Raw genomic sequence first — 15,298 nt, 5'->3', positions numbered from 1 at the left:
TAAAGAAATATAAATTCATATTCATGTTATTGAGTCAGGAAAAAATGTCTTCAAATAGAGCATAATGTTGCTTTGTGTACTCACAACTATACTTCACAAGAAGAATTAAATTTATAAGCCTATTTAAGCAATGAACTTACCTGAAGTTGGTATCTTGGGTACTTGAAGAATCACGGTCTTTTCTAGTGAAAGCTTCCTTCCAAAATGAATGCTGTAATATACCTGCCCAAGTCAACCTGTGGAAAACAAGAGAACAAAGGCTCAAATTGGTACCACAGTGGAATTGATTATTCTAGAAACATCTCTGAAATACTTACTAAAATACAGATAACTTATTGTCATCTGCAATTTCGTCTTCAAAAGACCTGCGATCTTACCAATGTGGGTATTCATGTAGATTGCTCCCTCTCACTCTTAGGTGAGATTTATCCTGCAATGGCCAACCTTCAGGGACGAACCCAAAGCAAATACACAGAGGCCAAGAGAGAAGCAAGAGTGAAGGACCCTCCAATTTGGTGGGTACCCCTAGAACTAGCCCTTACCACATGTATTAGAGTAGAACTGCAGTGGAGGAATTTATAAATTATCTCCCCTTCAATATAAATCTAAGATTTAAAATTTAATCTCTACTTAAAATGTGACACATGCTAAATAAACATTTATGAACAGTGGATAAAAATTCAGAGAAAACATCCAGAAGTCTGAGCTGATACAAAAAGGGACAATTTATGATCCCAGAGATCAGATCAGAGCTCAAGGCCTGCTAGTGAACTATTCCAAGTTCAGTTTAAGACCTCAACTCCAGTCTACAGAGAATAATGGATAACTTAATATGAATGATTTTTAAATTAGCCTATTTGTGTCTAGGATTGATGAATTAGAAAGCATTTGTTTAAATAAATACATATCACCCCTCAAGGCAGACACATGAGAAGTCATATATTTATTCCACAGCACTGACCGCTGATCAATATATTTTGAGATTCTGCCTTTTGGGAATCACCATGAGTGTTGTCTTTTGAGACAAAACAGAGAAGTGATCTCATTTCTGCAATCACTTCTCTATTTCTGAAACGACTTTGATCATTCACTTTATTCATAAAATGTGGCTCTGAAAACTTTTGTTTTCATGCATGTCCAAATATTTACAGTAACACATTTCATGCTGCACAAAACTAGAAACAAAGTTGGGGAATGACAAAGTTGGAGGGAAAAGGTGATAAATGAAACAGCAAATGTGAAGAATTCAGAGAAGCATGGGAAAACTAGTACAAATTGATGCTGAGTGAACTGAGTAGAACCAAGAAAATATATACAATGCCCACATAATACAGATTACAATATACAAAAAGAGAAATAAACTGAATAACCACAGTCACCAAATGTTTCAGGAGCTCAGGCAATAGAACACATCTCCCTCCTCTTAGAATCACATATGCTGTTAGACACCTACAATTCTTACTGTGGAATCAATGAACTTTTCTTTGTTATTATTCTGATAACTATTTTCATTGTGATTAGAGTATCCTTGGTAACCCTCTGGATTTTATGCAGAGAAGGAGTTCATAGTCTTCACCATCCTATCAAAGGGGCCCAGGACTCAAAAAATGGATAAGAACTGTTGTAAGGGGAAACTTTTAGCTGTTATTAAAGAAGTTTTCCTTTTGGAGAAAATAAGATGATGAGATAAATACTTTATTATTTTTTATTAAGAAAAATCCTATTATTTTATGCTTTTTAATGCTCTTTTTAAAAATGCTAGATTAATAAATCCACAATAGCCTTATACTTCATTAATAAAATCTCTCTGACAAAAGAAAATGGGATTATGAATTCTCAAACCATAACTCTTCCTATACTAATCTGCTTCCATATATATATATATATATATATATATATATATATATATATATATAAAACAGTAATATACGGTTTTAAAAGTTTTTAAATTTTATTGTACATTTTATTGCACATTTATTAATGGATAAATTATGCTTTGATGAGAAACATTACATTCTAATTATTCAGTGAGTTTTTATATTTTATTTATTGGAATAAAACAGCTTGATTTTATCCACTGATCCACTTAAATCACACATTTAAGACGACAACCAATCATTTTAAAATCACTTCCTTGTAGGCACTGGGGACTCGATGCCATAAGTTAACAGCCAACCTCTTCTTTCCTGTATAAGTTTTTTACACATTATAAAGCTCCACAGAACCATCACAGAACTCCATAATGGACTCATTTATAGTATAGTTCACATTATTTCCCCCATCTAGAAAGATTCATATGATCATAATTTTGGAGCTGAACAGAACCTTAAAACAAATAAGATGCTTTGCCCAAAGTCATACAGCAAGGCCAGGGCAGAAAGAAGCTTAGAGTCTAGAACTCCTGACTCCGAGATCAAGGATCTTCCCAACATCATTTATAGTATAGAACTCCCACTACAAGAAAAGAATGTGTGACTCAGGTATCATCTTTATCCCTGAGCACCAATATTACGACATACTCATATGCACTGCTTTAATCGTAATTCTCTTTTGCACTTATGGGCAATACAGTTATATATGTGTTATATCACAGACAGGAGGGCAAGAACCATATCTTTTTTTTAATCACCCAACTTACTCTCCCTTCAGGCCCACTTCCATAGGAAACAATAATATTCACTGAAATACAATGAATTAAAATACTTTTTAGTTAACATTTTATTACAATACACATTTAGTTTTTCATATAGCTATGTTTTACCCACAAAGATAGCAATCCTTTTGAAGGTTTGAATCCCAATTCAACAGTTCAACATTTATCTGGCCTGACCATAAATAAAAGGAAAATATGCAACCTGGGTTCAGGAGTTATAGCATATTTATTCATTGGGTTTTTGTGAAATGTAAAGAGAAAATGATGCACTTTACATTATTATGGCAAAAAGTACTCCTAAAAAGTCAGAAAATTCACTCTCTTCTCAGAGCCTAGAAAAGATATCTTTTTAAAAAAGATAATCTGAAGTAGTCAAAGAAAAAAAAATTCTGCAGTACATATATTACTATTATAAACAAAAGGAAGGGAGAATCTTAATGTATCAACGACGACAACAACAAAAAAATAAACATGAGTTGGTAACAAAATACTCTACCTTTTTTGAGGATCTTTTTGAAGTAATCCATCAAGTAAATTAACAAACTCAGGAGATGCTTCAGGAAGAGTACTATCTACAAGAAAAGTAAAATATTAGGTATCAAAAATTTTAAATAAAAAAAGTGTAAAGTTTAAATGGTACACATATCAATGTTTCTAATCAGAAAAACTTTTAAAAAATGTATTTATGTAATATCAGTTGATTAAAGTTATATTGTCCCCTTTAAAAAGAAAGCAAAAAGTGATAAAATATTTTTCCCAAGAGCAAAAAGCAATACAGTTCTTGGGATAGGAAGAAAATTCCCAAGTAAATTATTTATATTTTCCTTAATAATCTCTCCATTAATCATTTGTCTTAAAAACATAAAGCTCTAACTCCTAAGTATCTGTTACTCTTTCTTATACTGTCTTTAACTTCCTTTCCTGTACAGTTAGATAATCTTCATATATTTGTAGTCATTTACTCTAAATTTTATTTACTTATAATATATATAATCACTAATAATGTTCAATCAGGGAATGAAACATTATCTATCTGAGACATGCATAATGAGGGACCAGATTTATGGTTTGCCCATGTAGTGACTTATCACAGTCTGGGGAATGGGCAATCTTCCTTATACTTCATCCTCTCTATGTATATAATTAGGCCAAATACTTTTGAATTACATATCTCATTTAGGATGCTCTACAATTTTCCAAGATTTGATGGAATGAAGGCAATGTCATATGCAAAGACCATCTCATCATGACCTCTCCACCCATAGGGAGGGAAACCTTCTTCCAAATGGACACTGCATGTGGACATCCTCCCCAACGCTATCAGACATTTTTGCTGAACATTTATTTCTCTATTTTATTCCCTGCCTGTCAAAATGGGAGACAGGCAGAGGAGAACACACTGATTGATGCTGGGAAAATGAATAGTGTTTTAAAGACTCTACAGTCTCCCCCGGAACAAAAGCAAATCTCTTAAAAACAATATTCTGCCAATGTTAAAATCATGGATCATTCCAGCGGCAAAGCAGAGGTGCATGGTGGGTTGGAGCAGGTTACGACCACTAAGAGATTAATAACAGCATTAGAAAAGTGACTGAAGAAATGGATCCTGAGACCCTTTTGGGAAAACAGGGTGGCTGATAATGTGCCAGACGCAAAGGGCAAGGCATGGGCAGCCCTGCATTCAGTGACCTCCAAAGCCTGACAAGAGCTAGAAGAAGGCTTCTAGAACTACGGATAGAGCTCCTGGGGAGGACTTATGGGCTAGACATGATGAGAGGCAAGGGGGATGTTGCAATTGGCATTGGAGGAAGAACCCGTACCAATAGTCACGGCACCAAACGAAATGCAGCACCTCAGCAGGATTTCTCAAACTGTTCCTGCATATACATACACACATACACACATATATACCTACATATACATACCTACCCACATACATGCACATACATGCTTGTATATGTATATTGCATGAATGTATGCATGAACCACGCACATGAGTACATGCATGCACATGCTTACACGCACATATCGATGCGTTCCTGTCTATATGTGCATGTATGTATGCACAGGTGTGCATGTACATACACAGTTCCTATATACACGTGTGTGCCCACATGCATGTATGCCTTTATACACATCCATGTTATACACATGCACACACACACAAATTTACAACTGAAATGTTGGTTCCTTGACATAGAAGAACATCGTGGTGTCATAAACTTGCAGAACCCAAGAATCAGAGAATTTCGGAGTAGGGAGTTTTAGGGAGTTAGGTGCTCTCTTGCCCAACCAATCCTGACAAGGGGCTCCCCAGCACACAAACACACTGAGAGGTCAGCCAGCCTGCCACAAAATCTCCCACATAGAGAGGAATTTCTAGCTCCTGAGGCAGCCCACTCTCCCCCTACAGGGAGCATGGTCCTCCCATCGAGTTTCACCCTTCCTCTCTGCATCTCCCCCCACTGCTTCTGGTGCTGTTCTCAGAGGCCAAGAAGAAGCCAAATCCACTGTCCACATGGAAGTCTTCTCTGCAGACTAAGCGACCCCAGGCCCTTAATCCATGAAGTTTTTTGCCATCCATTCCCCTTCTCTGCTCTCCAGCTCCTGCCTACTGACAAGACCTTGACCTGGGCAAAAAAAAGGACCCCTCATTCTCTGGGACGGCTGGGGATGGGACGTGGGGCAGATGAGGGAGTTAGCAGTGTGTGCGCCTGGTTTTCTCAGGAACATGGAGGTGAGGTCATGCTGAGAAAGAAGGGAAGAGGAAGTTGAAGGGTTGAAACAGAGTCTATCTAATAATCAGAGAGAGATGAATAAAATGACTTGTGGGCAGCAGGGAGGGCCCTTCTCAGTGGGATGACACACAGGTGCAGGTCATCCTGTCAGGACAGTGAATGGGAGCAGATGGGACCAGAGAGAAGGAGGCCCCAGAGAGAAGCAGGGAGGAGGAGCCTAGGGTGGGCTGAACTGGCTCACCAGGCGGGCAAGACAGCAAGAGGAGGAAGAGTGAATGACAAGGCCAGAGCAAGGGTGATGTTCTGGGGGGGCCAGGAGAGGCAGGAGGAATTAACCATGAGGATTTAGACAGACTGAGGCAGAAGTAGAAATTGTTATCAGAAAGGAGAATTCCAGAATTTAAATGTGATGGGAGAATTGCCTCAGAGAGAGCAAAGACACAGTGGGACAGAAGTCACGAGCACTGAGGAAGTGGAAAAGCAGGATGGCTGACTGGGCATCCATGGGAAGACAGGGCTGTATTGCAGGGGAAAGCTGGGAACCAGGAACCCACTCCTGAAAAAAGGGGAAAATGACCTTCAACAACAAGGGCATGAAAAGGATGCTAGAGACAGAGTAAAACATCAAAGGAAAGAGGTTGCTGAGGGAAGGGACAGTGGGGCTCCAGGAGGCCAATTCCTTCTCCTGACCCTAGGTGTTGAGGGCATAAGTGGGAAGAGAATGGCCAACCTGCTGGTCTGATGCATGATGGAACAAGAGCAAGAGGAAAAGCTCCTGGATGAAAGTACACTAGTTAATGATAAAGCAGTGTTTCAAAGACTTCAGAAGGGGAGAGAAAAAGGCAGGGCCAAGGAAGAGGGCCAGGTATTCTTTAAATTGGTAATAATGTGCAAACAATGCATTTTGTTTTCTTTCTCATTTATTCTTTTTGATCTGGTTTTTCTTGTGCGGCGTAATAATTGTGAAAATATAGAAGAACTGCACAGGTTTAACATATTTTGGATTACTTGCCATCTAGGGGAGGGAGTGGGGAAAGGAGGGAAAAAATTTAGAACACAAGATTTTGCAAGGGTGAATGTTAAAAATTATCCATGCATATGTTTTGAAAATAAAAAGCTTTAATTAAAAAAAAAATTATATAATATTAACACTGTGCAAACAGGTAGCAAAGAGAATTTTACCTTTTTACCCAGCAGGGGGAGACTAAACCACAGGAATTAGGGAAGCATTTTGCATTTGCAAAAAAAGAATGCTCTTGGAGCAAAACTTTACCATTTGCCGTACACTGTCTGCTTTCATGAGCTTTACAGTTAGTTGCCTGAATTTGTTTTCCCCTGAAAGATTCGATTCAGCAGGAAAATGCTTCTGACAGTCAATGAACAAAATGCCAAGATAGAAGCACAAATACTAAAGAGAGTAAACTGGAAAGGTCTGATCAACGTGATGAAAGCAGATTGTTGCCAAGAGTGAATCACATTCCCTTAATGGAGGTAAACCTATTTAGTCTTTTGTTCGTCTCTCCCCAGGGGGACTGTGAACATGCCTACTGACACCTCACTGAGACAACTGGGAAGTTTCCCTGTCAATCCATTCAAACTTCCCTGGCAAAGATATCTCAGGAAGAGATGGGCCCAAGCAACTGGTTCTGATGACTCTGGATCATCCCTTTATCCCTGGTCTAAAAAAGCTGAAGGGAAGCAGGGATCAGGGAGGCAGCCGGCTGAACCAAGAGCCCACCCCAGGGGCCAGAGCCAAGAGCCCAACCCAGGGGGCAGAGCCAAGATGGCAGAAGAGCAAGGACACAGAGCTTTGCCCCCAGCTCCTTGGCACCAGATCAAGCAGGAATCCAGAAATCTAAGAAGAAAAGCACAGAGTGATTTTTCCAGCACAGTGCAGCAGAGGGAGACCAAGGGGTTTGGGGACACTGAAGACCGAGCCTGCCGTCAGGGGCCATGAAGAACGTCCCGGCCCAGAAGGAGGCTGTGCTCATGGACAGTAAGGAATGGTCCCACATCCAGCCCAGAGGATATAACCAATATTCATGAACTCTAGATCACAGGGAGAATAGGAAGGGGGTTTGTATTGAGAGCCCTACCTATAGTATTCTCATTGGACCCTCCCTACAACCCTGAGAGGAAGGTATTGTTGAGACCCCTATTTTACAGTGGAGGAAACTGAGACTGTAACTCAGTAAGTATCTAAGGCCATAGGAGAGTCAGGTCTCCCCAGGCCTGGGGGCAGCACTCGGTGCACTATGGCACCCCTTGGCTGCCTCTAGACAGAAATCTTGAACCAAAGTAGAGACTGGAGTGCTGACACTCTCAACCAGACCTGTTGCAGGCTCCTGAAACCCAACTGGGGCAAGCTTACAAGCATGCTGTTTAAACTCAAGCCTGGGTCAGGAACTTGTAAAGATCAGGCTCCTTTGGAAGTACTGAAAGCCTTCAGGTCCTTGAGCTGTTCCTCAAATCCTGGAATAAGACAACACCCACTATCCCAAGAAGATAGCAATAGGATCAGCCCACTGCCCAGCTCCTAACATTGTTTGAAATAAAGAAAAAGATTTATAGAATGAGTATATAACAACAAAAAAATTCTATTATTAAAATCTATTAGGTTGACAGAGATGCTCAAGATAAAACACAGAAGAAGAAAACTACTCTAAAATATCTATAGTCAAAGTCTCCAAAAAAAAAACCACAGGTGCAGCAGAAGTTCACTTGAAGTTTCTGGAATGGTTAATGCAATAGTTTTTTTGTTAAGAGTTTTAAGACATTTTTATAAAATGTATAGGGGAAAATGGAAAAGAAATTAGATTTATGGGAAAAAAAAGAATTGGAAAAGGAATAACAATGTGACAACTTGGCACAAGAGCTATAAAACCTACCTACACAACATATTTTCTGATATTAAAATAAACCAAATAGAAGCTACTGACTCCATGAAAAATAAAAGTAAACCCAAGTTCCAATAAGTTTCCAATATCTCTTCACAACTTTCTATCACCAGGAATTATAATAAGAATTCATTATAGTTGTATGTGATCTTAACCAATGAGAAGGTAAAGCTATATGACACAGCCTCCTAGAAAAAGGAAAGAGAACTAACTCAACAATATTAGGTTGCTAGCATTCTGGGACTCATAATGAGAGGCATTGGAAGCAAAGATGGAGAAGAAGGAAGAAACAACATCGCTCTCTTTAAAAAAAAGAATCATGTATATATATATACATATATACATGATTCTTTTTTTTAAAGAGAGCGATATATATATAGTCCGACATAGAGAAGGTCCAGGAAAATAAAAAGTGAACATTTCATAGAGTAGACAACCCAAAGACCATAGATCGCTTGCTATGGAGAAGTCCATCCCTTTAATAACTTCTGGAGCAGTATAGATGGGAGACCCTAAAGTCCAAGTACAAAGAGCAGCACAATAGTATTAAACACAAACTTTCCTGTGATTCTCAAAGTAATTTATTTGAGAGAGAATGAAATTAATAAAAAGTGGCTAAAGGACAAATGAATAATAACTGTTCAATTAGAGAAAATTAATGTTACTTACATTTATTCTAATTGGAAAGTTTGAGTTTTTCTTAATAACTTCACTTCTTCGCTACTATTACTATGAACTACTCATATGGTAGCAGTCTGATGCAAAGAGAAACCTTCAGTAACCTTTAGTTCAATTTCCTTTCCAAGACAGTCCATACTAGAAAAAGGCACTAAGAGTTTGAGACTGTATAGAATCCAAGGGAGAAGTCAGAAGTGACTGGAGGGAGAATATAATTGTATCCTCTATTTATGGGCTAATATGAATAATGAAAGCTATTACCCTGAATGCTTGCTTGCATGGGAATTTTTACCCATTCATTTTAATAAATACTTATTAAACACTTACTATTGTAAAACAATGTGGTGTTCACAGACATAAGACAATCTATCCTACAAGGACTTGTATTCTTTCCAGTTCTAAATCAATAATCCTATAAAAATTCATGATCCTATATAAATGCAATCTACTGAAGAAGCACATCTATAAAGAATTAGACACAAGGGGCAGCTAGGTAGAGCACAGGAGAGAGCACCAGCCCTGAAGTCAGGAGGACCTGAGTTCAAATCTGGTCTCAAACACTTAACACTTTCTAGCTGTGTGACCCTGGGCAAGTCACTTAACCCCAACAGCCTCAGCAAAAAATAAAAAGAAAGAAAAAAAGAATTAGACACAAGCAACATTTGGAGGTTCCTAGAAGAAATTGAAGGCAAAATTAGCCCAAAACATATGATATGGGGAGCAGCTCCCCAACAATGAAATTGGCCTAGAGTTTTGGGCAGGGGTATTTGGAGTATTTTTGGCTTGTGATTCCACTGTGGTATAAAACTACTCATGAACAAACTCCCTCTCCCAATGCAGAACAGCAGTTGTACCAAAACTAAGAGGCTAAGAGATTTGCCCGGGACACTGACATATTCAGTGTCACAAGGCCATATATATGTGAGAAGGGGGAAGTTGAATTCGGGTCTCCTTAATCTGAGCCTGGCTTTCTATGTAATATACCACATAGCACTTCTTGAGTTTAAACTAAGCCATGGAATTCAATTACATTAAAAAAATTGTAGCCTTTTAAAAAGTCATATTTATAAATATGTATTAAGATGAGCCACAAATAAAATAAGTCTCACTCCACAAAAATGACCTAAAAAACAGATTAGTTTCCTAACAAGTGGGAATCTCATATTCCTGAATATGCCACAAAAGGAACAGATGAAATGATCAAAGAACTGGTAGACTTCTTCACTGTCAACAGCCATGGATATCTCTGACTCTGCACTCCCAAAATGCAGGCTAAGAAGATTCATAACATTCTGGTTATCAGAAATATCCAGAAATCCTCTCAATCTGGAAACTGAATCTTTGGATCATATAAGAACTGTCCAGTGCTGGGCTGAGGTATCAATGAAGTATGATAACAGGACAAAATATGGCGGTGCTCTACAAAGAATATCCAACAGACCTCCAAAGCCATCTTCCTCCCTCCCACCCCAAGAACAGGGTACAGACAGTTCAACAGTCTAGCTGATGACTGGGAACCATCCAATGCAGCATATTACCAACTATGATCATCTCTTCATTTCTAGTTGTCAAACTCAAGCTTCTTAATGTATAATTCTGCAATGTTCCATATACCATTATGTAGATTTTACAGAAAACGTTCCATGTCTCTACCTTGATCTTGCATAGCACCATGTGCAAACAGATCCTCAGCATATACCAGCTGATGGTAATGATAATTAAATCACAAGAAAGACTCCCTTGGCACATCAGGAAAGAATGAGGCTCTAATATAGATAAATCTATATAAAACAATTTTATTTGTCTAACTAATTCCCTTATTTGCCATTGTTCTAATTCAATTTGGAAATGCTCATACAAGAATTGAACATAAATCACAGAAATGTCCTAGGTAAAATTGACATTTTAAATATCACTTTGGTTATAAGAACTTCAAATATTTTCTACAGTTTTCAACCAATGGCAAAAAAAAAAAAAAAAAAAAAAAAAAAAACCTTAAAAAAAAACATTAAGTTGTACTATTAAAATAAAATTTTCCTACTTCACTACTTTGGAATATTAAAAAAGACTTGTAATGCTACAGTAAATATATTAAATAAAAATGAACTACAATGAAAATAAGTTTATTTTTTTAAATTGTGAAACCAAATAAGAATTAGAATATCTAAGAAATGCAAAAATAGTAATTAAACACAAGTAACATGAAATAATTTACCTTTTGGTGTAGGTGGCAAAAGCTCTTGATATAAAATTTGTTCCACTAAATCAGAAAAGCTTTCTGAGAAGAATGGGGGTCTTCCTAAAAATGACAAATTCACTTGCAAAATTAGGTAATATTTTGGTATCAACAAACTTTTCAAACCAATCTTATATAGGAACTATTTGTGTTAGAACTACACAATATATTTCGAGATGGAGATCAACTTTTTTTACTTTAAAAGTATAATATTCAAATAAGTTAATGGTTTCATTGTTAAACTAATTCCTTTTAGATTGTAAACTGCTAGAGGGCAAGGACCAAGTTTTTTTAATATAATCTTGGGTTTGTTTCCTCAGAGCTTATTTAGCTCAGTAGATGCTTAATAAATGTTTACTGACTGACTGCCATCACTTTCTGGGAGGCCACATTTTAAGAAGGATATCAATAAGCTGAGACTCATCCAATAAAGGGCACCCACTATAATGGGAGGAATGGAATCAGTAGAAGGATCAGTAAAAGAAATTAGAGAAGTTTAGCCTGGAGAAGAGAACATTTTGTTTAGGAAAGGAAAAAAGTGAGGGTTGCCTTAACACTAGTCCTCAACTATGTGAAGGGAAGAAAAATCATAATGATTCTGCTCGGTCCCAAAGGACAGAACAAGAATCAATGAGAAAAAACTAAAAAAAAGGCAGATTTTGACTCAAAAAAAGGAAAAACTTCCTAACTGATATATAAAAACAGAACAGATCACCTTTGGAAGCCATTCACATATCAGGACCAGATGATCGCTAATGAAAGCTTCTTACAACTATATCATTCATAATCATGATCCCATCTCTCTAGTCACATCCTTATTTATTCATTTATAACTTTAAAATTAGCAATTTTACATAAGGTTTTTAAAACTTAATTTTATTTTTTCTCTGTAACATGAAAACAGCATTTTTGTATTTTTGAATTTCAAAATGTATTTTCTAAAAAAAAATTATAAATTTTCTTTATTCTTTATTTGCAAGTCACAAATATCATGGGGTACATAGAGTAACTTTATAAAGTTTCAAATAACAATATTTTTATAAAACAATGTTTTTATATATGCAACATATCATAGATACATACATTTATGCATATACATATATACATATATATATATATACATATATATATATATATATATATGCAATTCCCTCTCTTTGATAAACAGTTATATAACAATTTAGGAATATGGAGGAAAGGATCTAAATTTGTGATTTCATTCAATTATCTATATTTTATAGTTTTGGGGAATTACCTCAGGCACTGAGACTTTCCTATGGATACTTGGCTAAAATATGCTTGAGGAAAGGAATGGAGGGGAAGAGAAGAGAAGGGAAGAGAGGACAGCATGAGAGAAAAAAGGAGAAGAGAAAGAGGGAGAAAGGGGGGAGAGGAGAAAGGAGAAGAGGGAGAGGAAGGGAGAAAGAAAGAGAAAGTAGGAAGAGAAGGAGGAGAAAGGGAAGGAAGGAAAACTCCAAATGCATCTGTACATATTAAATTATCTCATCACTTTCATCATACTCAAGTAATTCAAATAAAAAGTCAACTATTTGTCTTAAAGGCAGGACATTTGAACAACTGACAGACTTTATTAAATGCTCTCTCAACTTAGCAGCGGCCCCTCAATAAGGAACATTATAAACATTCGTGTATTAGTTATCTTCTGTAGAAATTAAAAGAAAAATAAATTACCTGAAAACATTTCATAGAGTAGACAACCCAAAGACCATAGATCGCTTGCTATGGAGAAGTCCATCCCTTTAATAACTTCTGGAGCAGTATAGATGGGAGACCCTAAAGTCCAAGTACAAAGAGCAGCACAATAGTATTAAACACAAACTTTCCTGTGATTCTCAAAGTAATTTATTTGAGAGAGAATGAAATTAATAAAAAGTGGCTAAAGGACAAATGAATAATAACTGTTCAATTAGAGAAAATTAATGTTACTTACATTTATTCTAATTGGAAAGTTTGAGTTTTTCTTAATAATTATAAAACAGACTTTCAACTAGCTGCATGTAATTAAGGGACACAACACATTTAGTTATGTTATCTTTTTTTAAGGTAATAACATAGTGTTAAGATAAAACCTAATATTATACCTACAGGCAACTCAATGTAATACATGCATTCATTTTCTCCAGCAAGTATGCAACAAAACTACCTTTTTCAGGGTAAATGCAAACAGCATCAATAAAGTTCCAGTACATTTTATCTCCAATAACCCTTCTGGTTAAGCCTGGTCTTTAAAGCCTGAGAGAGTCAGAAAACCATTTTCTCTGTTTCCTGGTTCTAAAGTTCTGCTCTCTCTAACATTTGTTGCACAGTTAACCCTGAATTACATGAACATTATTGAAGTTCGTTAAGGATACCATATAAAGCATTATGTAAATTCAAATGGTACTTGGTCATTGGTCCAGGAAGACTAAAGAAATCAATACTATACAAGTTATCAAAAAGATAACTCTTAGCAAATAATATACGTATGTTTTCCTTCTCCACTTCCTATCTATCCAGATGTTCATTAAAAGTTTATTGCTGCAGCTGAAATGAGATGATAAATCTGTCCTTCCTGATTATAATTGCTGCATTTACTAGTCTCACTGTTACCATTATAATTCTTTCATAAGGGAGATAACACATAATGGAAGTGGCTAACTCCTACCATATTTTTTTCCTGAAACAATTACAAAAGTGCACGTTTGCCTTAGGAAAATGAGAATTCAAAAGATAATTACACTCTATAAATATGTAAATAAGCCTATCAAACCAAAACACACCAGAGAATAAGGAAAAGTTTTAAGAAACCAGTGAAAAGACTTTCCTTGTGTTCAATGGAATAAATATACATATTAAATCCTAAATGTATTAGTACAGAGTAAAACCTCATTTTTATACAAACTGTTTTAATGAAAAAGTCTACAAAGAAAATTAGCAACCAAAAAATATTTAAATGATGTTCATGCCTCTTATGTTACTTTGAATTTTAATAACTTAATGGTATTCAAATTAATTAATGTAAAAAAGAGAAAACACCTTTATTTTTAAAATAAAAAAACTTGAATTTTAACTTCCATCATTAATCAAACATTTTAATAAAATTCTTATAGCAATTTAGCAAATTCTATTTTTAAAAAATTTTTATTTAAAAAATCTTACAAACTTATTTTTATCCTAACTCATTGCATTAAAATGGGATTTTACTTAGGATGTGTAAATAAAGTACCTAATTTAAGTTTTTCCTATATATTTTTTCTGTCCAAAAATATCCACTTCCCTTTTTGTACCTGCAGGCCTTTGGCTGACAAAGGTGCAAGTTAATGAAGGCTTGAACTAAGCTGGTGTCTATATGAATACAGAAAAGGGGATATATCTGAGATATTCTGTTAAAATGGAAACAAGAAGATTTGGAATTGTTATGTCTGGTCAGAATGGGGCCAAGAATGATACTCAGGTCATCAAAAATGATTGTACCCTCAACAATAATAGAGATGAAAAAAGGACTGGGGTGGAAAGAGAATGAGTTCTATTTTGAACATAATGAGTTTGAGACACATAGGAAACACCTAGCTTGATAGTCCAAAAGCAGTTAGTTATGTGGATCTGTATGTAGCTCAGGAAGGAGATGGAAGCTGGATATATAGATGGAGTGATCAATTGAATAGAGAAGATGATAATAGAACCCAGTGCACCTAATTGGATCAACAAGTGAGAGAGTATGGAGGGAAAAGAAAAGAGATCCTAGGGCAGAGCTTTGGAGAGACATTCTTGGCTAGTGGACCTAACCTGGATGAAGAACGAGCAAAAGAAAATCAGAAAGAATGGTCAGACTGACAGAAGAGTCGGGAGCAAACAGTATCACATAAATCTCAACAGGAGAGGGCGCACAGGAGAAAAGGGTGACCAACAGGGCCAAATGCTACAGAAGGATTGGGTCTCAAACAAGGCCATTAGTTTTGGCAATTAAAAAAGGTCATTAGTAACTTGGCGAGAGTATTTGCAATGGAAAGATGAGGTTGGAAACCAGACTGGAAAGAGTTCAGAAGGAGTGGGAGGAAAGGAAGTGTACCAGCTATAGAAGACTTTCACAAGGACT

The 15,298-nt window shown here is 36.4% G+C and overlaps 1 protein-coding gene across 7 annotated transcripts in view; it reads right to left on the bottom strand.

Moving 5' to 3' along the window:
* Positions 1-15,298, bottom strand: part of ULK4 (unc-51 like kinase 4) — a 627,906-nt gene that overhangs the window by 600,683 nt on the left and 11,925 nt on the right. For all 7 annotated transcript variants that reach the window (XM_031940060.1, XM_031940061.1, XM_031940057.1 and 4 more), the window contains exons 5-8: positions 12,895-12,996; positions 11,182-11,265; positions 3,150-3,225; positions 141-236 (exon numbers count right to left, since the gene is read on the bottom strand). In XM_031940060.1, the coding sequence (XP_031795920.1) occupies positions 141-236; positions 3,150-3,225; positions 11,182-11,265; positions 12,895-12,996 (358 nt within the window). The remainder of the gene's footprint in view (positions 1-140; positions 237-3,149; positions 3,226-11,181; positions 11,266-12,894; positions 12,997-15,298) is intronic.

This window comes from Sarcophilus harrisii, chromosome 5 (assembly GCF_902635505.1).
Source record: "Sarcophilus harrisii chromosome 5, mSarHar1.11, whole genome shotgun sequence".
NCBI lineage: Eukaryota > Metazoa > Chordata > Mammalia > Dasyuromorphia > Dasyuridae > Sarcophilus > Sarcophilus harrisii.
Note: the sequence above shows the minus strand (reverse complement) of the source record. Positions and strands in the feature narration are given on the sequence as shown.